This window comes from Notolabrus celidotus, chromosome 6, assembly GCF_009762535.1.
Source record: "Notolabrus celidotus isolate fNotCel1 chromosome 6, fNotCel1.pri, whole genome shotgun sequence".
NCBI classification, from domain to species: domain Eukaryota; kingdom Metazoa; phylum Chordata; class Actinopteri; order Labriformes; family Labridae; genus Notolabrus; species Notolabrus celidotus.
In genome coordinates, this window is record NC_048277.1 from 11,265,322 (window position 1) to 11,287,806 (window position 22,485).

The 22,485-nt window shown below is 42.3% G+C and overlaps 1 protein-coding gene across 11 annotated transcripts; it reads right to left on the reverse strand.

Moving 5' to 3' along the window:
• Positions 1 to 74: 74 nt before the first annotated feature.
• On the reverse strand, positions 75 to 22,287 carry cnot1 (CCR4-NOT transcription complex, subunit 1). Of its 11 annotated transcripts, none has more exons than XM_034685766.1 (49): positions 22,140 to 22,287; positions 20,286 to 20,581; positions 20,059 to 20,166; positions 17,417 to 17,515; positions 16,803 to 16,871; positions 16,576 to 16,630; positions 15,866 to 16,069; positions 15,585 to 15,753; positions 15,278 to 15,404; positions 14,657 to 14,767; positions 14,324 to 14,494; positions 13,968 to 14,095; positions 13,586 to 13,826; positions 13,345 to 13,464; positions 12,976 to 13,098; positions 12,707 to 12,858; positions 12,411 to 12,561; positions 11,991 to 12,204; positions 11,521 to 11,646; positions 10,902 to 11,026; positions 10,480 to 10,766; positions 10,317 to 10,395; positions 9,946 to 10,191; positions 9,674 to 9,814; positions 9,408 to 9,587; positions 9,164 to 9,280; positions 8,958 to 9,068; positions 8,700 to 8,777; positions 8,279 to 8,456; positions 7,569 to 7,723; positions 7,174 to 7,470; positions 6,141 to 6,281; positions 5,920 to 6,024; positions 5,594 to 5,713; positions 5,235 to 5,429; positions 4,981 to 5,123; positions 4,766 to 4,874; positions 4,327 to 4,496; positions 3,950 to 4,181; positions 3,615 to 3,863; positions 3,238 to 3,401; positions 2,955 to 3,072; positions 2,708 to 2,809; positions 2,296 to 2,469; positions 2,044 to 2,193; positions 1,767 to 1,947; positions 1,430 to 1,562; positions 1,175 to 1,309; positions 75 to 1,032 (listed from the first exon to the last, which is right to left on the reverse strand). In XM_034685766.1, the coding sequence occupies exons 2-49, from the start codon at positions 20,385 to 20,387 to the stop codon at positions 954 to 956; spliced, it is 7,164 nt and encodes a 2,387-aa protein (XP_034541657.1). In that variant the 5' UTR covers positions 20,388 to 20,581; positions 22,140 to 22,287; the 3' UTR covers positions 75 to 953. The 11 variants fall into 11 exon arrangements, with proteins under 11 accessions (XP_034541657.1, XP_034541648.1, XP_034541655.1 ...); XM_034685757.1 differs by having other exon boundaries at positions 8,255 to 8,456; positions 12,351 to 12,561; XM_034685764.1 differs by having other exon boundaries at positions 339 to 1,032; positions 8,255 to 8,456; positions 9,946 to 10,182; positions 17,417 to 17,509.
• Between the last annotated feature and the right edge of the window lie 198 nt (positions 22,288 to 22,485).

The window sequence follows — 22,485 nt, forward strand, 5'->3', positions numbered from 1 at the left end:
GATAGTTACTTTTAAATGGTTTGGTATATTAGCACCATTAAGTCTGTCATGGTGATGAATGAACACAGATGCACTGCAGTTTGAATGCTTTATTTCCTGTATGTACGCATACTGCAGTTAAGTAGCAAGAACTAAAGGCAAACTAGAAAGGACTACAAAATACAACACATGGACCAATACATTTACAAAACATTCAAAATGTTACAAAATGGGCTGTATTGGTCCTTCTATTGTTGTTCTTCAATTTGGATCTTTGTACAAATTGTCAAGATACGATGTAACCATCACTTTGAACAATTTACAAGTGCCAGGGAGAGACTTCCAGAGCCAGCTTCAACTTGTCAAACTGTCAGCAAATTGTCTCCACCAACACACCTGGAGCAGCAGACCCCCACCCCACCTGGGAGACTGAACTCCATCTTCCTGTCCCACTCAGGGAAAAAAAGGAATCAAACGAAAGTAGCAGGCATCTTTTTTTTTCTTCAATCATCTACCATTCAGCCTCTGAAAGCAAAAAAAAAGTCAGAAAAACAGGATTTGTGTGGGAGGAAGCAAACCAAGGACTTTGGTAGTGAGTGAAAATGTGTTTAGATGTCTTTACATGTCTTTACATTTTATTTGACATGTGCAATTCTCTCCCCTTTATCTAAGCTCCCGTTCTCCCTTTTTTCCAATATTTACATCAAAGCATCAAAAAAAAAAGTATATTAAACAGCATATCTCAATCCATACTCTCCATCTCAACTCAGCCCCAATGGGATCAACAAAAATTTAACTCCTTAGATCCATGAGCAGTAGTCCTTTGATCCACATCTCAAATGACTGTGGGTGCCAGTTTTTCCAGTGCCAACAGTACAGTGGGAGAGGTGTTTATGTGTTTGTGTAGGAGGTGGGGAAAGTGGGTCAAGGCCGCGGCATCTCTCCCGAGGGCTACAAGCTGGCTGGTACACAGGCTAGCTGGCACCGGTGCCCTCCATCACCTGCTGGGCCTGCTTCTGTCCCATGCAGCACTGGGCCACGGACTGGAACAGCCTGAAGGAGGAGAGAGGAGGACGGGTATCACATAAACATGACTTCACTGTTTTACCATCTTTTATCAAATTCTCACTCAAACAACATACAGTACATTTTAATACCATAACTGAGCTTGTAATTAGTCACACACTGGACCTACTTTTCAATCTCAGGGGCACAGTGCACAAAGTCATGGCTCCAGAATTTGAAGGCAGGGTTCTTGATCAGCTCGATGAAGGTGATGAGGAGACCCCATGGATGAGGCCTGTTCACAATCAGTCTCTCCAACAGAACCCTGAATGAGGAGCACACAGCTTTAAGTAAACACACATGTGGGTAACTCCTAACTTGATGATGGTTTGATTTCTTCCTGCTATTGAAATGATTACTACACTCGAAGCCGTCTCTGTCTCACCTTGTGATCTGCTCCTGGATGGCCTCTGTGTTGGCCTCAGCGAACAGATAGAGCATGGTGCAGCTGAAGTAGTGAGTGTGGCTGTTCGGGTAGCGCAGCTGATTGGCAATCGCATTCAAAAACAGGTAGCGCCCTGAGAAGACAACAACAGGAGCCTGATTATGGAGTATTCAAATCCAATATTTCAAGCTGGATCAATCCAAAACAAGATAATGAACGTTAACAGGGTAGGTAAAACCATTCATTCATGAAACGGTTTATAAGAGCCAAAAAGCTTTGAATTATGTATACATCTCTACCATTTAACAAGACACAGATCAGGTCTACAAATGATTACCCTCAGTGTCCAGGTCCACTGCCAGGTTCTGGAAGATGTCCATGTGTGCAGAGTGTGTGATGGTGCTCATGGAGGGAGTGCTGCCCTTGTTGTGGATGTGAGCGATTGCCTGTGTGCCTACGTACAACACTAGAGCATTGATCAGCTGAATGTTGTAGCGGTTTCCAGGCTCATTAGACACCTGAAAAAAAGAAGGGAATAAACACAAATGTTATCGTCATAACATAAATCATATTACCAACACTTCTACTTAATTGCAGCGAGGCACCGCTCCTACCTGCAGGTTGCTGCGCAGCTCAGACAAGAAAGTGACCGGTGAACGAGTTTTCAGGTACGAGTCCAGGTCCTTCTTGAACTGGGAGGGCATGACGCCTGTGAAGTTGGTGAGGATGCGGGGAGCAATGTTGATCTCACTCAGCATGTCCACCTGCAGCCAGGGTGTTAAGAAAGAAGTGTTCATGAGATCATTGTCGCTCTTTGAAACAGGTAGTTGGTCGTGTGCGAGTGATTTGGGTGTGTGAATGTTTACCTTGAGATTGGGAGTGAAAGGGTCGGGGAGCCTCATGTTGCGTGGAAAGGCACTCAGGATGAGGTTGCGGAGCTGGATGCAGTTAGGTGGGATAACATCACAGAAGCCGTAATGGTAGTCACACAGGAACTCTGGGAAGTCGTGAAGCAGGACCAGGAGCACTCTCAGTGTGCCCTGAACAGACAAGAAGAAAAAAATATTATTTGAAGGTTTTCAAATCCAAATATTTTCAACCAGTAAATCCATATAAAAAGAGTTGGCTTTACAACAACTTGATGGTTATTGTATTATACAGAAGACTTAATATGTTACAGCTTAAGCTAGTCAGGACAAAATGTTCACTGCCAGATTTACTCAAACAATAAAACTAACAAACTCGGAAGTGAAGTGCATTTAGTAAATGAGACATCACCTTGTAGAGGATTTGCATAGGTTTGTTGAGCTCTACATTCCTCAGGAACGGCGCCAAGTACTTGAACAGATCAATCAGGAGCTGTGCGTACATGGGCCAACCCTTTAAGAAAACATCCATCAATTAGTCCAAAGAAAAGAAAAAAAAATACAAGAAAGACAGCAAACTTAGTGCACAAGAAAGCAAGGCACTAATCATTTAGACTTTATACTGTTCAGGTGAGATAGTCCTGCCTGAGTGTTATTACCTTCTGCTGTGGTGTGTGTGCTAGCATCCTGGCAATAAAGATGCGATGGGAGATGAGTTCCAGCCAGGCGTAAACAAAGCCAGGTGCTTTGGTGGGTCTCAGGATGTGGAAGGTATTGCTGTAGATAAAAAGCAAAAGAGTGAGTCTGAAGGAAAGTGCAGTAATCCTGAAGATACAGAACCAGTTCAAACATCTTAAGCACCAGCAGAGTGTCTCCATTTTACTACGTTGTTTAGTATGTGGATCCCTTTTACATGTGATCGTGATCTTGTGGACGTCTTACCAGAATGCTGTGAGCGTCTGAAAGTTGATGGTCTCAAGGACATGTTCAGGAGCGTTGAGCTCCAGCAGCAGCATGATGAAAATTCGATGGTATGGCAGCTGTTGGAATTCTGTCTGTCGGACATCGTGGTCCTGGATCAACACACCAACTACGATACCCAGCACCTAAACGATAATGCAGGGTGAAATGTTGATCAAGTAAAGCAGCAAATCATTAACTCAGAATCTTAAATGATGCAAACAATTGATTCATTGCATTTGTCTGACTAATACTTGACTTTTTTCAGGTACATTTATTGGATAGTTTCAATTAAAAAAACTGCAAAACTGTTTCCTGTAATGCCATGTCAATAACAGTCAACTTGTTTCATATCGTACCTTATTGAGGAGGTTGATTTTTGTCACTGTGTTTGTGGCCTCCCCTGAGTGTTTGACCAGCAGGGCTATGAGTCGGACAAAGGCGTCCAAGTTGTGATAACACTTGGCCCTGATGATGGCTGCACTGGCTGCTGGGTTGTGCTGCTGCTCTGCTTGTGCCCTATAGCTGATCTCCACACACATTTCTGTGCAAAGCCGGAAGAACCTTGTGATCAGGTCATCCGTCTTCAGGATTCCCTGCTGGTGCATCTAGGAGGACAAAGACACACATGAGACTCAATGATTTTGGGTCATCTCGATTAAAGTAAGCCAAACTAAGATAAAAGAACACTTACCTGGCCAACAAAGGCTGAGAAAGCTTTGGTGCTGTCTCTGCCAGCTGCAGCTGAGTGATACAGGTTGACCCATTCTCTCAGAAGGTATTCTGCCTTCTCCCTCAGGCCTGGAGGATCATCATATTCTGAAGCCTGGGAAATCCCAGAGTGCATCATGAAATTGGGTCCACCGTGGGCACGGTCAATCATGGCCTCATAGTTGGAGCGAACAACATCCATGAGCTGGGGAAGCCTGGGGAGGGGGACCACAGAGGAGTAGTTTTAAACTCAAATTCAAGTCATTTGGAGCAGCGAAGTGGAGTATTAGCTGCTTTTGGTCTAAAGGTAAACAAATAAGATGCTTCATAAAAGTTAGTTTCAACATTGTAGTTGTATACCCCTCAGGTGCGTTTGCTCTGGAGTGTGCACATGTCCTCATTAAGGTCTCGATTGTGTGGAAGAGGTCGGCCTCTGTGACGTGGCTCACGCTGCGTTCATCCACCAGCAGCAGCTTCACCAACTGCATGGCAAAAGCAACTGCCATGTAGTGCAGTCCGTTCTCCATCGACTAGAAGAAAACAAATACACATTAGCTTCTTGTGGCACTCAAAACAATTAATCTCTCTACACCCTTACTATTTTTAATTCAGGAAAACTCCAGTCAATCTACATTTTTGAGAGAAACATAATTTAACTACAAATTAAAGCAGACGCTGCAGTGAAGACAAATTCAAAAAAGTTCTCTGAGTAGAAAATAAAGAACTGACTGCTTAAGTTTTCAACCTGAATAAAAAAACATGCAGTAGACAACAAAAAACAGTGTCAGAGAGTGTGTACCTGTGCCAGGTGCAGGTCATACTGCTGCATATTCACGAGATGGTTCCTGATCAGAAGCTCAACTGCCTCCACGTTGTATTTGTACTCATCACGGCATTCAATCAGACACCTGCAAACACATTCGTGGATCATGACTTTCCACCCTCATGTTATGCACTACAATAATCAGATAAAAAGAGATACTATGAATGATGGTTTATCAAATAAGTCCTCACCTGGTGATCTGCTTATTGCACCACTGTGGTCCATAGGCACGTCCATCCTGCAGAGCTTTAAGCACCAGCAGATGACATTCTCTATAGCGCAGCAGCAAGTCGGCGTCAGCCCCGCTGGTGGCATCTAGAAGACCCTCCACAGCCTTGGATAAAGACAAACAAGCTTAGGTTAGCATGGATTGATCTTTATCAATGCTTCTCTCTCACAGATTCCCTTGTTTTTTTCCTGATCTGCATGATAAAGAGTGCCCTACCTTCTGCAGCAGGCCAAGTGCAGCAATGCCGTCTCTGGAGTTTCGGGCCAACACCACAGCTTCCAGCAGGCTGCGCAGAGCCTGGGTCAGGGGGTTCATGGCGAGAGCTGGAGGGATGGCGTGAAGATGCTGCTCCAAGTCTGCCATGCACTTATCGTAGATCTGAGCTACGTCATCTGTGGCCCAGGCCTGTTGCTGTAGACAGAGAGACAAAGATACAGAATTGAGTTGTGTGGGTTTTAAACTGCTACAGTTCTCACTGGAACTACCCTGCACACACTCACACACACTCTGCTCTTTATACATTGTATTATAAAACTACATAGAACTGAGCCTTCGAGACGATGGAAAAAACGTACCTTCATGGGCTGAGCCAAGAAGCCAGTGGGCTGAGAGAGATCATTGCTGGGTAAGAAACCTGGTACATTCCTCGCAAACTCTTCATATACAGCCAGTTGTTTGGGGTCCACTCCTCCCACCTACAAACACAAACACACAAAAAGTCACACATGCACTTCTGATTGCACCGAGTCAAATAGAACACTTTAAGATAGACTTAGACTCAGTAACTAAGGGAACAGTACATACTGTTGACCAATATTTAAAATTGTAAGTAGCATAAGATGGATCATAACGGGTGTATTTTTTCCTTATTTAGTGCACAACTAGATTGTAGAGATCTTACCTTGAGTCTGATCTGCTCAGGCATGCGCTCAGCCTGATACGTCAGAACTACAGGATCACAGTAACGACGGCCCTCTTGACGTGCGTGCTTTCTCAGCTCAAACTCCTGGAAGAGCAGAGACCTCGTTAAGACTCTGACATTTTTGCTTCCTGATAATCTAACATTAACTGTAAACACATTCATGTTTGGGGCTATTAGGTTTGTGTTTCTCCAAGTCTCACCGTGGCAAGTCTCTTGTCCATCTCAGGACCAGCCTTCTCCACAGCTGTCTTCTGAATGAAACAGCACGCCAGTTCACAGTTGTCTTGGGCAATTCTGGCTGCAGCCTCTTCCATCATCTCCCTCTGTTGAGGAGTTGGTGCCTGGGGGAAGAAACACAGGGCATTTAGAATATTGTGGAAAGACTTCAATATATTCAATCAGTTATTTAAGGATAAGATAACTGAGGATAAAAGAACTGGACTGTTGCTGAGTGGTCTAAATAGATTTTTTAAAGATCAAAGTAAATTTAGCATTTCATTTGGATATCAATGTCCTGAGTCTAGAATGGAGAGGCACAAAATCCAATGTATTTAAAGTCCAGTGTAAAGTTTCCACAGTCAGTAATGATTTTAGGTGTCATGTCATCTGCTGGTCTTAGTCCACTGTGTTTTATCAAGTCCAGAATCAACGCAGCCTTTATGGAGATTCTTGTTTCTTTTTCAAACAAGACTTAGCACCTGACAACAGTGCCAAAACTAATAGCACACAGTTCGCTTCCAATGATACTACCGTGCTTGATTTGCAAGCCAACACACCTGACCTGAACCCCCCAGAGCATCCATAGGATATGTGTATAAAGGAAAATGAGAAACACCCAACCCAAGAGTGCAGATAAGCTGAACGCAGCTATATAAAGCAACCAAGGCTTTGATAACACCTCAGCTGTGCCAAAGGCTGATCGCCTCCATGCCACGCCGCATTGATGCAGTCATTTGTGGTATAAGGGCCCCAAACCAAACAGAGTGTAAAAATGATCATTCTGATTCTCATTAGACCTCAACCAAAATCATCATAAAAAAAAAATTGATTTCACTTTACATGCACTGAATGAAGAATATTTGAAAGTTCAACTTTTTGATTTGAACTATGAAAACAATATTTTTCCACAATATTAAATTTTTTTTAAGATGCCCCAGCAGTGTATGAAGAAAGCTCAAACTATGCTCTATGCCTCTGAGAATCCTGCAGTTAAAGTCTAAGCGTTCAGCTCACCCTCAGTGCAGCAGCAAAGCTGTTTTTAAGGTTGGTGGCGATGCTCATGAGCAGAGGCTCCCGGCAGGTGATCATGGCCATGCCTGCAGTCAGGTTCCTCATCATATGGTGGGCAGCCACACGCATGCGGGACTCCTCAGAATCCAGGGCAAAGTCCTTCCTGATGATTTGCTCACAGGTTGTCATGGCAATTTTGATAGAGCGGTCAACCACGGGGTGAACCAGCTCCTGGACAGCTCGCTCCACTGACTGTCTTACGCACTGCTTCAACTGAGGATGGGCCTGGAGCAGAGGGATCTGAAGATGGGAAGATGAGAGAAAAGACATGGATTGAAAAACAATCAAAAGGATAAGCAGATAGAGATAACATTCAGAAGCATCTCCCAAATACTTACATTGACATTTATATTGATGTGTGGAGAAAGGCCTGCTAAGGCATACACATTAATGTCGTGGTAGCTGAACTGTGGAGTGGGGGGCCCGGTGGTTGTGCAGGTGGTGGTGGTTGCAGCTGGGGTTGATGGAGGTGCTGCAAATGGAACAAAGTCTCCTGTTGGTCACAAAATGATAGTTTGATTAAAATCACAGGATAAAGCAAACTTTCAAGACAACATTAGCAGAGAGCAAACATACAAGCAACCCATTAGAGGAATTTATAGCTTTTAGAATACTAGTTTTTCAAACAGAAGCAAGCACACTACAAGTCATGCTTAGCTTTTAGCATTTTGGTTTAAAACTGACAAAGCATGTTGAAAACTAAAACAAGCACTATTAAGAGTTAAAGTGTCACTTGTCACTTTTTTATGTTTTCAAAACACTTCATGTGAAAATCTAGGATAGATGTTGTGGTCAACCTTTATATTATAACAATTATTGGTTTTAAAACATTATGCAAGATATTCTGTAAGGATACCTGAGTTCTAAAATGCTACTTCAGACTCAGATGAACAGCTACTTATATGCCCCAATGAAAGTAGATGATACATTAGAAGCAAAACAGACATACAAATATAACTTCATTGTGTTTGTGGCAGAAGTATTTCAACATTTTGATGCAGAGCACTTGAATAGCAGCACACACCAAAAGCAGAAACAGGACATCCACCTGTGGTAGACACTGGCAGCATCTCTTCCGGAGGCTTTGTCTCTTTCTTTGGTGCAGACAGCTGCTCCTCCAGAGTCTTAAGCTTGTCCTTGTCCTTCAGCAAGGTTCCCGGCTTGAGGTCATTGATGTCCAGAGACAAGTTCTTACACAGAACTTCAATCTCAAACTTTAGGTTCAGCTGGAGTGAACAAGGGAACAATGTGAGCAGCAGTTCTACTTTTTTACAATTACATAAGGTTTTTGTCACATCTGATTGATATCGTTTACAAGTATTATAGCTGAAAGTGGAAACATTAAGACTGGTAAGATAAACAGGGCTGACTTACAGTTTGGATTAACACATTAGTTTTTGGTATCAAAATTAATTCAGAGCTTTTATTGAAGAGCTAGATTATAACGTGGCTGAAGAATAATGGGTTACCTTGAGGTCATGTTCTTGATGCAGTTCAGCAAGAACATTCATTATGGCCATGGTCCAGGGGTTCTGCGGTCTGAAGACCTGCAATATCAGAAACACATACACAAATTGATTCAGATCAAGGTGAAGTACTTAAGACATCCAACCAGTCCAATCAGACCAGATGTAGACCGTTTTATTGACAGTATTTTTGTAAAAAATAATGACTTTATTTGATATTTATACAGGCAGAGGCATGATGTTTTGATAATGTCTACTCACCATGCTGCGTAGACTGGACTCCAAAACTTTTGCTACAAAGGGAACAACATACAGGAGCTCCTGCTGGCCTTTCACATAGGCCTCCAATAGCAGAGATTTCACCTCCAGATCCTGTAAGAGAATACAAATGTGTTAGCCAAACTGAAACTGACAGAAGGCTCACTATTTGAAAAAAAAGTTCCAAAAATCATGTTGGAATATCTCACTGTGTAAAGAATGGGTTTGTTTTTGGCCAGTGTGATCATTCCCAGCCAGTGACCCAGGTTCTTCAACAGGGAGCGATCAGAGAAGTTGGCAGCTGCCTTGTCAGAGGTCAACAGAACCTAAGAGAAATCAAAGAACAGGAGCAAAAAAGAACCATGTGAGCATTTTCAGAACCATGAGCAGTATTCAGCAGATAACAGCCAGGCGAAAAACTCCAGAAGATTATATTTTTAGAAGCTTTCGTACCTTGATATTTCTGTAAGTCTCATTGAGGACCATCTTGACAAACTCAGGGTTCTTCAAAGTATCCAAAAAGTTTGAATAGAGACTGTGGAAATTGGGCTCAATGCTGACACGCTTCATCACCAGGTACTGAGACACCCAGGGCATAAACTCCTCCTTCACTGTCTCCTTCAACTCCTCAACCTGAAAAAAAGGAAAAGATGTTTTTAAAAAGGCTTCTTGAACTGTCATGGTTTGAAATATATTAAATTTGGTCCGTTTCCTGTTACCTTCTGTGTCATGTTTGACTGAGAAAGATTGTTGAAGATAAAAGCGATCTTCTCCTGAACATTCTCTGGAGGCTCTACAATCCTTTCTGTTTGGTCAGTGGCCACCAGCAGGGTGTCGATGTTGGTTGTGTTGATGGAGGGCTGCAGGTAGAATCAACTATTAGAACCTTTGAAACACTGTAGATAATACTTAAATGCAAAATCGTAGACAAACTTCAAACACCAAGAAGACACATAATAGACAGTCAAGGCGTCAACAAATCTAAACTCACAGGTACATCTTTCTTGAAGGTGCTGGGTGTTGGTCTTGTGATGGTGGTGGTCTTTGCCACTGTGGTTGTAGTCGTGGTGGTGGTGACTAGGGTGCTGGCCTGGCCTGGCTGTGCCGCCTTGGGTCCTCCAGGCTGAGACTGGGCTTGTACATGCGCCAACGCCAGACTTCCAGGGGTTGTGATGGAGCCCTGCATCTTCACCGGAGGGTCCCGTGACTGTTGGCCATACTCGATATACTGTACACACAGGATATTTGAAAAGACAGAGCGAGAGATTTAAATTTTTCACTCTGTGTTAAGGGCTCCCTTTCTTCAGCGGAAGAGAGACGGAGACAGAATCCAACATGAATAAATTAAGGAAACCTGATTACCTCTTGTAAATGGTGGGGGAATTGCAAGAAGTGGGCAATTGAAGCCAGATGTTGGCAATATTGAGGGTAGTCCTTCAGCCTGGTTGCATAATCGGCACATTAGTCAACAACAGAATCACAGTTTAACAAGTGCACATTTTTAACAAAGGAGACATTTCAATACCTGTTTTTAAACCTATCTAGGGCAGCAATTCCAAAATAATACATCTTGGATCCGTAGGGTTTTCTTAAGGCTTCAAGAACATATCGGAGGGCCAACCCCAGAGCCATGTAGGTAACAAGACCCTTCTCAATGATGCCTCCAAAAAGGCAGGCAGTAATGTGCAACTCCTTGTCGGGGTACTGCGGGAAGAATCTGTACTCCTCAAACAAGTTCCTCAGCATGCAGTTGAACACCTCTCTTTCCCGCTTGATGGTTGAGTCCTTGAACCTCTGTAACATCTCGAGAACCTGTAACAAGGGAGAGGTCAGATCAGTTACATCACAAAGAATACACAAGAAGGGAATGTTTGATTGGCAGCTTTATGTTTTCTGAAAGACAGTCTAAGTGTTAATGACAGTTTGTGTGTGTGTGTCACTACATACTTCATCCACAGACATGGTTGGGTGAGGTGGGTGGTTGTAGATCCGCTGGAAATAACTGTTTGCTTCATCGTCTATCTCCTTGCTAAAGTGCTGGTTTGCCTCTGGCCACACCTGAGAAAGGTCAGCTGAAAGACATAATGATAACTGTCATTTAGTTTGCTGTACTCCAACACTGGAGGAGAATGAGCCCAGTGTTTGACAATCTGGCAAAACTCATCGATCAATCACGTACAAGATTGAGAATCAAAAAGCACTCTAACTGATTGAGTCAGGTTAGACCTCTTCTTGAAGCTTTGAGTACATAATGACTCTAAAAGGGGGCTGTCAGCATGAGCAGACACGGAATGGAGGACTAATCTGTATTTGTGCAACTACTTTTTAATTGTTGACTCTGTATTCCAAAGACAGTATGACAGTATCATACATCCAAATACTTATAAATGGTTAAATGTCAGGGCTTTTAAAAGCTCTGTTGGAGGCACATTGAAGTGCACCCGAAATGAGTTCCTCAATCAGGACTAGATTCATTTCACCTACAGAGGAAATACAGTGCTGAGCAGCCCAGGGCGGAGCTCTCAGTCACACCAATACCACCACAGCTTACAGGACTTCATCTTACTCTGCTGAAAGGTAGGCGGGTTAAGCCCTGGTGTGCTCATCTTCCTGGTGCCAAACGGATCCGTGTTTACTGCTGGCATCCCCAGACCGCTACCAATACCCGAGCCAATGCCTGATCCCAAGGGACCTGGAGGAGACACAATACGTCAGTCATTTCAATCTAAGCCTGAACTACTCTCCTTTGTTCTCTGAGTGAGAGGAGTTATTGAACTGGAAATTCTCTTCTTGCAAATGATTCTTCAGTGGCTTTTTATCCCCTAATTTTCTCAACATGATAAAACCAAATGAAGTATGAACCCTGAGCTGTTCTTTGCTGTTTACACAATATTCAAAGTTATTTTTAGCAACAAGTAAGAACAACAAAATGTTTGTCTGACTTCACAAATCCAAAATCAGACGCCTGATTAATAAACTGTCTCGCTAACTCAGTAAGAAGTGCATAATGAAAGAAGTAATAACATTTCACAGTACCAGAGTCCATGCCGGGGAGCTGAGAAGACAGGCTGCCTATGCCCCCAAATGGTGTGCTGGGGTTGGGGTTGGAGAGAGGTGGGAAAGCCTTTGCTGGGGATTGAGGATTACTGAAAGCTGAACTTAGCGAGGTTGGGAAACCTTGCATGCTTTGAGTGTGGGAGGTGGCTGTGCCCCCAAGGTTCAAGGAACCCATGCCTGAAAGAGGGTCCATCTAGAGAAGAACACGAGAGGGAGAGATAGGAACAAAAATGATGTTTATGACGAAACAATAAAAGTGTAAATCGTGAAATGAAATTACGCCATGACTTTTCAGTGCGTTGGAAATTGATGTGAATAAAACAAGTCTATACTCCTTACATGAAAAGACATTTTCAAGGATTCCTGTAGCGGCATGACAGGGCTTTCATGTGAAATCACCTGCACAGGAGAGATGGCATCTAGGCTGCTGGTACTGGGGGCACGACCCTTTGGCATTACCCCCGGAGGTGGCTGCCGGGCTTTATTCATTACATTGCTGCAGTTTGCAACCATAGTCAGGATAGTCTCTGACACTTCCTGTGACACGCTCCTGAGGAAAGAGTGAATCAAATGTTAACCTCTGAACAACAGCGGCACCCCTAAAGCATTCACTTTGAGTATGACAGACATTATCTGACATTGAATGAAAAGGCAAACAAACAGTACAGTGACAGATTAAAAAAAAAGCCTCTCACCCAGCACAGGACTGCAGGCAGGCCAGCATGGTGGCTAAGGTCTCCGGGGGGAGCTGGGCACTTTTGGGCTGGTCCTTGTCTGGGGCCAGACCCCCCATAATAGATGGGCAGCGCCTCTTCAGGAATGTCACACACGCCTGTATGAAAGGTTCCTGACACAACACAACACAACAAATGATTGTGAAACACAGTACAAGGTGGCACGCTCAGTATTAAATAAGTGACATTTTGTGGAGGGCGAGTGGATGAACCTGACATCTAATACTTACCCCGTGCTCTCTGATTTTGTCGGTCAGCCATTTATCAAGTTTGAGGTATTCACGGCGAGAGGCAAGTGCAGCAAGGTCAATAACAAAGGCAAATGGAGTACCATTCAGCAACATTGATAGAGACTGGGGAAAAAAATAACATATTAGTTAATTAATGAACATTATTTTACTATCATTTAAAAAACTCTGATGGATGAAGATGACAACACCTGGCTTTTTATCTCTTATTTTAGCTAAATTATAACTTAAACTAGTGATCACACCAGAAACACATGGGGCAACACATTAATTCATTTAACAGCATAGCCTCATTAGTCTGTTTAGCTACAAGGTATCAGGTTTGGAGGCGATGAGTATAATCTGACAAACCTTTAGGTCCTGGGCTACATCAAGGATGCGTGAAAGCTTCGCCTGGTCATACTGCTCCCCTCTCATGTACCACTCAGCCATTGAATGCATAATCAACTGACGAATAGAGGGAGACTGTCCCTGGAAAGAAAACCACCAGTACATTTTAAGTACACAGTTCGATCCCAAAAAAAACAAGATAGACAAAACCATGAGCCTCAAATAAACCAGCATTAACAGCATTGCAGTTTGTAACACTGACCTGCCCGTGCCAGGCATAATGCAGGATAATGGCGGAGTTAGGGTGGTTTCCCAGAAAGATGGGCATTAAGGTTGAAATGAGCTCGTGGCGCAGAGTATGCCAGGAGGTGGAGATCTGCAGCAGCGCCAGCACCAACATGTCTGGACAGTGCTTGATGGGGAAGCCAAAGAGCTGCTTCACCTGCTCGTACTGACCCACCTCAGACAGCCGGAGCAGGCTCTCCACTAGGTCCAGGCTTTTCCTGTTAAGAGTAGGAGGCCACAAGTCAGTCACACTGTATGCAGTTCATGAACTATGGATCATTTATATTTGACAACAAGTATACCCAGTAAGGAGGGAAAAGGCAAATACTTAAACACTATCTAAGACACAAGCTCCATACCATGTGGCAATCTCTCTATTGTCATCCTCTGGTGGGGCCTTGAGAATGTCAATAGCCACAGTGTGGCAAGGGAAGTCAGCAAAGCAGAACACTTCTGGACTCATGAGAGAGTGCTGAATGAATGACAGCTGGAAATGGAAACAAAGAAACAAGATGTTTAGACAGCGAGCACATGACTCAACTTTATACGTAAGTTTTTTAAGTAAAGTATTCTTTTCTTCTGATCACATCACTGATGATTTAAATCACTTTAATTTACTTATAGTCTAGGGTTCTGACAACAAATGAAGTTTTGCACTACAATCAAACTCTTTTAATATCACTTTATCCTGATGGAGAAGATATCTGTCAATCACCTGTCCCTCGGCATGTTTCCATGGCCGGTAGATGAGATCGACCGGGAAAACTTCCATGCCCAACCCCCTCTGAATGCCATACACCACTATATGCAGGCCTTTACTGTCCCGGATGACAAAGCCTGGATGGTCAAGTTCGTAGGTCACCTCTTTGAAGTTCAGGTTGGGATTCTAAAGCACAGAAGAAAAATCAAAAACTGAAACCTTACAAGCTTCTGACACAGACTGTTATGCATTAGTTTGTCTACTTCTGACACTTTCAGTTTCATTTCTCCTTGCACTGAAAATAAAACAGAAAAAAATGGTCCTGCTTTGGTACAACGGTTCACTCACCACTTCCTTCACAACGTCGATGAGCACCTCGACATTCCACGTGTGTGCCTGTGAACCATCGTTCTTATCCTTACCATCGCTCCAGATACCACTTCCTGGAGCAGAGATGGACTGTGACAGAAAACACAAGAGAATACAAACTTCAGACACTAATGAAGACGAAAGCACACTCAAACCAGCAAAGAACCATGTTTTGAATATCAAAGTTATTGTATAAAATGGCTGCTAATTGAATTAACACACCATCCCTAGATTACACCTTTTCCCTACCAACTATGGATTACAGAGGTGTATTGGAGCTTCAGACAATCACTGAGAGGGCTGTCTGAAGCTTTACATGCCATCAGATGTCACAGTGAATGCCCAGTTTGAAGCTTCAAAGCATCAAATAAAGCCCCAGACACTTCATCCTCCTATCATTAGAGCTAACCCAACTGATCCAGGTACATGAAATTAATGACTCATAGTGTAAATGATTATCTAGATGTTTTAGTTAAACATCCTTTTCTACTACATTAACTATATCTGTTTGAACAAAATGTAAAAAGTGTTTATATTCTTTTTTTGGTTGATGAACTAAACTTGGGTGTTAAAATATAGCAAAGAAAACAAAGAACTCACCTGTAGTGGGATGCCATCAGTCAGGCCAGAGTGCGTACGAGCCATCATGCCGAGGACCCTGGCTACCTGGCTGGCTGTCACTTCTCTCACCCCATACTGGATGATTATGTTTCTACACTCATCCAAACTGAAGAGACACACATGACAACAACAATGTAATCATTGGGCTCATGTCCTTCTTCTAGCTCAGAGTTTTGTACTTTTTCTTTACTTTAAACCGTGTCACTGACACACATCTAGGCTTGTTAAATTAAAAGAATTAAAAAAATAAAACAGACATGAATATATCATTTAGAAAATGACTCACTTTGCACAGAAGCCATAACCAACTTCTTGCATGAATTCTGCAAGAGAACTCTCCATCATGGTCTTAGCTAACTCCCCCGAGTCTGGCAGAATCCTGTCCATGAGAATGTCCCGTTTTTCAGGGTACAGCAGTGGTGCGAGCACCACAGGGCAGCGCTCCTGGGGGAAATCTAAAACACAACATGGAAAAAAAATTAAAGACATTTTTTAAATCATTTTTTGAAGACCAACAAAGCCATTTATGACCAGATTGTTTGATCAAATCTGTGTTGCTCCCCTTACCTCGGCAAAGTGTCTTGAGGAAAGCGTCGATCTGCTCTTGCCCGACCCCACTGGCTCCCTTCTGTCCGAACAGTAGATGGGACAGCAGTAGGTGTAAGACCTCTATAGCAATGTCTTGGAAGCCACCTTCCTGGTTCCCTCCGAGATCGGCGTCAACGTATGAACGCAGGAGGTCTGGAAGTTTCTGCTTTATGAACTGCGCGGCTGATGAGAATAAAAATCATATTGGAGGTAAGAACATACTTTTATGAGTCAATGTCAAGTCTTTCTCAATGCAAATGTGTCAGTCTGTACTACACTTGGTAGCTGTGTTCACTTGTGCACAAAACTACAGAAAACCTCCTGATAAATCAGCGTGGCCTGCGTGTGTGAGCAGAGATTCTTATCTGGCTTTCGTACAGAGGCTACAGTCCTCGGTGCAGCGGTCGCTAGTTCCACTCCCGTCCACAACCGTTCCCTCTCTGGTTGTTCTAAACATCCATCTCTATTCCAGAGCTTATGCCTTGTATTTTTTGGTATCATCAAGTTAATTAGCTTATTGCTTCAATTAAAAAAAACTATGCTTCCTTATTTATAGAGCAAGGTAAAAAGAAAATGGATCTAATTCAATGCCATGTAACGAGCATGTGAGGAGAAATACACAGCTTTGTAAGGAAGGACATCGTTTGCATGCACTGTGCTCATTTATAAATGTAAAGCTTAGAACTCACCAAAACCACGAAGGTCTGCGTTGCTGGAGTTGAGCAAAGCAAGGCCAAATATCACCTGGAAAATACAGGAATCAAAAATACATTTCAAAAATCAGTTCTCAGGCGTTCGTCTATTTCAGGGTCTAGAACCTGTAACTCTTACTACAGTAGATGTGTCCTACTTTCAAATGCCTGTATGTAAAATGTCTGTGACTGATAATCATTGAAACACAGTATAAATGGCTTACCTCTTGGACCTTGCTAAGTTTAAGAACTTTACTCAGTTGAGTGAAAAGGTGGGCCGATGGCTTCAAACTCTGAAAGATAGTAAAGTACAAACACCTTCATAAATATAAATCACACAAGCAGCAAAACATCTGTACACTTATAGAATTCTAAGTCATTTACATCCTATTATGTCGACTGAAAAAAATAGGAGAGATTATCTAATTTGGTGCTCATGAAGTGTGTTTTGCACCCATAACTTTATTCTATTTTTTTGTTGTCTTCAGCCTGGTTTATACCTCTGCGTTGACTCTACGCCGTAGTAGCCGATGCGGTTGTGAGCACTACGTACTTGTGTGTCAAAGCGTCCACGTCGCTCCGCAATATTTCGCCGAAATGAAGAAATAGCATGCTGTCCAGCTCGTTGTTTCAATGCGTAGTTACATTCTGGAGGAGGTGCTTGCAGGTTACACGCGTAGACTTCTGCGTTGGATCAGGGCTACAGGGACCTACAGCGTTGGCTACGGCTTCTATTCGACGCAGAAGTATAAACCAGGCTTTAGTGCTACGAGTACTGTCATAAGGGACTGTCATACAGTACATTCAGGATACTTCAGAGATAATTCAGAATCCTTACCTTCTGGTAATGCAGGGGATTGTCAACAGCGTAACAGAGAGTAGAGATAAAGTTTGGCTTCGATATCAGCGACACACACTCCTGGATCAGAAACTGTGTCTTGGGCAAGTTGACAAGCGGAACGTATAGAGGAAAAGAGAGAGAGGAGAAAACAGAGGCAAGTGAAGAACAAGGTAAGACAGTGAGTCTCTACTAAGTGTAAACATTAAACAACAGCATCATTCATTCACACACACACACACACACACACACACACACACACAACAAATCATGTTGATTCTATTATTGTAAAAATGTGACTAAATAATACCCGTCCAAATCAAAAATCTACTAAGTTAGAGTGAAAGGCTCAAATCTAAGTATTTAAATGCCCTTTTCTCTTAACTTCAAAGGTTAGACATAAATTCTATGACAATTTCAAAGCCTGACTACGTTTATATTTACGTTACAGCAAAAATAAAAGCTAAGTGAAAATAATTTCTTCAAATAAAGGTCATTTTCAAAAGTCTGGGAACTCTTTGTTACAACTGATCACTTCCTGTTTTGAGGTGTTTGGAAGATGTTTACAGATCAGAGCCGTGATACTTTACTTTGATCCACAACCAAAAGTCTGATCAACCGATTACATGCAGCATTTCTTTAGTGCAGCTGAAGGAATAATTATCAACCCAATAACAAGAAATTCAAGAGGCCAGAGTCCAAAGGTCGGTCCGGGCCTTCAAGTTAGACAGAGTTTGGGGAGTACGAGTGATCCAGCTCATACTTTCAAATCAATCTTGAAGTATTTCAGGGATAATAGCTAAAGGTTTTGGAGTAGCCAACACAGTTCCCTGACATTGTTCTCCGAGTCTGGAGGTGTTCTGCCAGGAAGGACAGGCACAAAATCCAGAAGTAAGAGACTAACAGCTGACCACAGGAAACATGTTAATTACTGAAGCTGCCCAAGGAGGACTTTAAGAGCACCAACTGAGAGAGTTCACAAACTTTTGCACAAGGCTGTCTCTTTAACTTCATAGCTAAATGTAACTTGTTTTTAAAGTAAGAGAGTAAATATGTATAAAACAAACAATACAAAGTGATTCCATTTTCAGACAGAAAACATGAGGTATCCAGGAATCTGATCAAATTTGAGGAGTTGGTAAAATGTGCCAAATGTTACAGTGATGGGCCCAGCAGGATCCATATGTAGTACATGTAGTTGGACGAAGTTGTGTGCACCGTGTGATTTACAAAGAGAATGCCTCTCTATTTTTCACAACAGGCCTCTCTGTCGGAGAGAAAAGCCCGGCTGATTAGGCCAACTGTAACGTTACTGCTGAATACAAAGACAACGTCCAAATGATCGGATCAGCTCGCCTTTGCATTCTATGTCCTTTTGTGCAAAAGTAGAACTGAACCAAATGCTGACACTTTTTCGTTTTGAACGACTGATTGCTCAACTCGAAGGACACACGTTGAAAAGGATAAACAAAAACAACAACAGAAAGAGTTTCAGTACACGTCTGATATTTGGAATTAAGGCTGGGACCTGTCCTTCCTAACCTGGTGAACACTGACTTTATCTTTACAGCATGACTGCAGATATGTAGTGGAAATGAGAAATGTGTCAAGCTCTTACATCCTTGATCAGGAAAAGGACTAGTAGATGTGAAACTCCAGACATTTCTGTGTTGGCAGTTCACCCCCTATTCGACAAAGGCCGGAAATGTGTCACTTTGATCATTTAAGGCAAATCAATTACTTTGTTTCTATTGCAGTAACTCAAAGTCACACTAATGTTTTCTTGCATTATAAGTTATAGGAACATTTTCATGCATGGTACCAAGGCAGAAGCCAAATACAGCTCTGTTATTTCATGCATGATTGCTTCTTCAAGGCCTTTGACATTTGAGATTCAATTTAAAATGTAGTTTTATAATTTTCTAATCTTATCATCCGTTTAATTAAACAAAATGTTAAATCAGTGTAGAGCCTGGAGGAGTTGTTTAGCCTGTCTCTCGAGTGAACACGGAACTCTTGTGAAAGGAGGAGATGTGAAACTACGGTCTAAGTGTATCACAACAGAGCAGTTCTGTTAGGACAAAGTGACCTGGAACATGTTTGTTAACGGGTTTATTCCAGGACTACACTTATGTAAAGGTGAAAAAGATTACTTCTTGAAGTTTCAATATGCTTCAATTTTAAGTACATGTGTGCTCCAATCTTTGTCAAGTAAAAAAGACACACGTTATTTTATGTTTGACTGTATGATCTGCATTGTTATTGTTATTTATACAGAGAAGATTTTAACCAGGGTTATCAATTCAAAGCAATAACATTTTGGGGGAAAAAGGGACTTTCATCAGTTGAATGAATTGACTTCCTGGCTCATCCTATTTCCAGAATCCTATTTCACTTGATCTCCGCATTTCAGGTTAACTACTGCCGGCAGCAATCTCTCCACAAAAGTACAAGATGACACAATTGTTGATAGCAAGGAAAACTGTTTCCTTCAAACATACATCATCTACAAGTTACTATCTAGAGGGCTACTCTTTTACTATCTGGATCTGGAACAGTTTTCCATGTTAGACAAAATGCAGCAGCAGCAGCATGATCTGTGAACACAGACAAATATCAACTTCTTTCTTATCAAAAATTACCTGGTGAAAGTCCTTGCCACTGCTTTTACCATCGCCACTGAAATCCACATGGGAGAAGAGACAGCGTAGTAGATGCCTGTCTGCCTCAGGACCGTGACGATTTACAATCTGTGTGAGCACATAGAAAATATCAGCACACATGGACTGAGTGAAACACTTTGCATAGTTTCTGTTTTTAAAGTTTGTCAGGTTGTAAAAGTGTGTCTAATGTTGTTGCAACTACTTACATGCTGTATTTCTTGCTGGCTGGCTCTGTAATTTTTCTTTGTTAAATTGTCCACCAGATAGCTGATTTGAGACAAAGCCAGCGAGAGCGAGTCAAGATTCATTGCTGGTTGGGGCGGAAGCAGGTGGCCGAGCACGGCGCAAAATCACCATTATTCCCCTTTAGTCACTTCAGTGATAGGTTACTTCTGCTCCCCCCCCCCAAAAGGTGTAAAAAATGTTGGCTTCCAAATGGGCTTTCCGATCAGAGGCTACCAGTGCTAAGTAGGGTCCTTCAGTTTAAAATCAAGTTCAGCATCTGTGACAAAGAGACAAAAAGTTCAAAGTTATTTTCTTTATTCATCACACAAAATACATTATTTGAAACGTATAATGAAATAAAACCAAACGAGAATACACTAAACTTGAAGTTATGTAGACTTTGGTGTAAGCAGGACAACATCCACAATCTATTGACAGCACAAAACACAGTAACAGGCTTGAGGCCTACAAACATAACAGACCCAGAGATGCTGTAAAATATAGATTCACTCGGTGGTATTACACGTCTCCGCCAATCAAAGTCCCCAAATAAAGTGTTTAGAGTTGAGGAAACGCAGTTCAGTCCCCTATCCCAGCGGAGATACGATAGTTATATAAACTTGGCGTGCCAGCAGTAGCTCGGACTAGGCCTCGACTAAGAGGGACACAGACTACGAGCAAACCTTTATGTTGTTCTCACACCTAACTACGTGTAACGCTAAATTAAAACACATAATAAATCAACCCTACCCACTAATAACACTTTTTGTGACATTAAAGGCGTCTAGCAGTTAATTTAAAGAATAAATGCAGATTGTGATCCACTCCGCAAAACAAAGCGCAAGCTAATGTGAGTTAGCAACTCTTCAGTAATTCACCAGCAGCCTCTTAGAAACTGAACCTAAGCGGTGTGAAAGAGTAAACATGAACCGTGATGATTAATTACAGAGTGAATAGATGTTTAAAAACACATTTGGTGCTTTGTTTGTTGGTTAACGGAGGAAACCTAGCATGGTTAGCTATCACCATGATGCTGGTTAACGCTTAGCTAGCTAACATGTTAACTGCATTATCCAACGTAAACACTCACTGTTTACTTCCTTACACATCCTCATCTATTAGTACTGTACCAAGTAGTTTTTACACACATCCCTGCGTATTGAGCTTACCGGTCCAGTGCCTGATATCTGATAAACCATTAAGTGATATTACCAGCTCTCTGCAGGCTGCGGGCTAATGCTATTAAAGTAGCATGTACGCGAAGCTAACATTAGCAACAGTAGACCGTTTGGAGTTGGTGTGTATGAATCGGCAAAACTACAATACAAATGCGTCTTCACTTCTTAGTTTTTGAGCTGTAACTTTACATTTAGTGCGTTTAGTTGATTATTAAGGCTTCGTCCACGCTAACAGCATCCTGGTGGTTCACTTGTAGGCCTCGAGTATTGCGGCGTATTTGTGGGATCGTGTCGGCTAACGTTAGCATTAACCTTGTAAACGTTAGCTTGTGTGATCGGGCTCCAAGTAATCTATGGAACCGATAACACGGAATAGACTTCAGCTGCTTTAATGGGTCCTAGCGAGGCGTTAAATAAACACAATTTCACTTTCGATTCAGTCCGACAACAACTCAACGCGTAGAGTTAAGGTAAAAGGTCCATGTATCTGAAATAATGAGTCGTTACTCTGTGAGCTTTATGACAGCTGCTTTCCAGCAAATAGACTCGACCCCGCGCTGCTGCTGGCTAACGGGCAGCTTTCGATTAAATATCGTCGCTTTCAGGTTTCACAGAAATCTTTTGACGGTAGTTCAACAGAGTTATTGTAAAGCTTACCATGCTCCCAAGAAAGTAATTCAGATGTTCATCCCTTCTTGTTTCTCACAATAAACTTGTCGAAATGGAAGGGTCTCTTTGCCTCCAGTTCAGTTTGATTTTCAAAATAAAATGGCGACTGTCACCACGGCGCGCTCACGGTTAGAGACGGGTGCGTGAGCTTATCCGCGCGACATAAACGCTCCTCGGTGCTCGCCAGTAGACACCTGGCCTGATATGATGCTACACAGTCCTTCTATATAACTTCAAAGTATTCTATTAACATTTTCATTCCTTCTTAGTTTAATAAACAATGAGAAAGATTATTTGTTTCATTTTTAAGGAAAACTGATCAACAACCTAACCC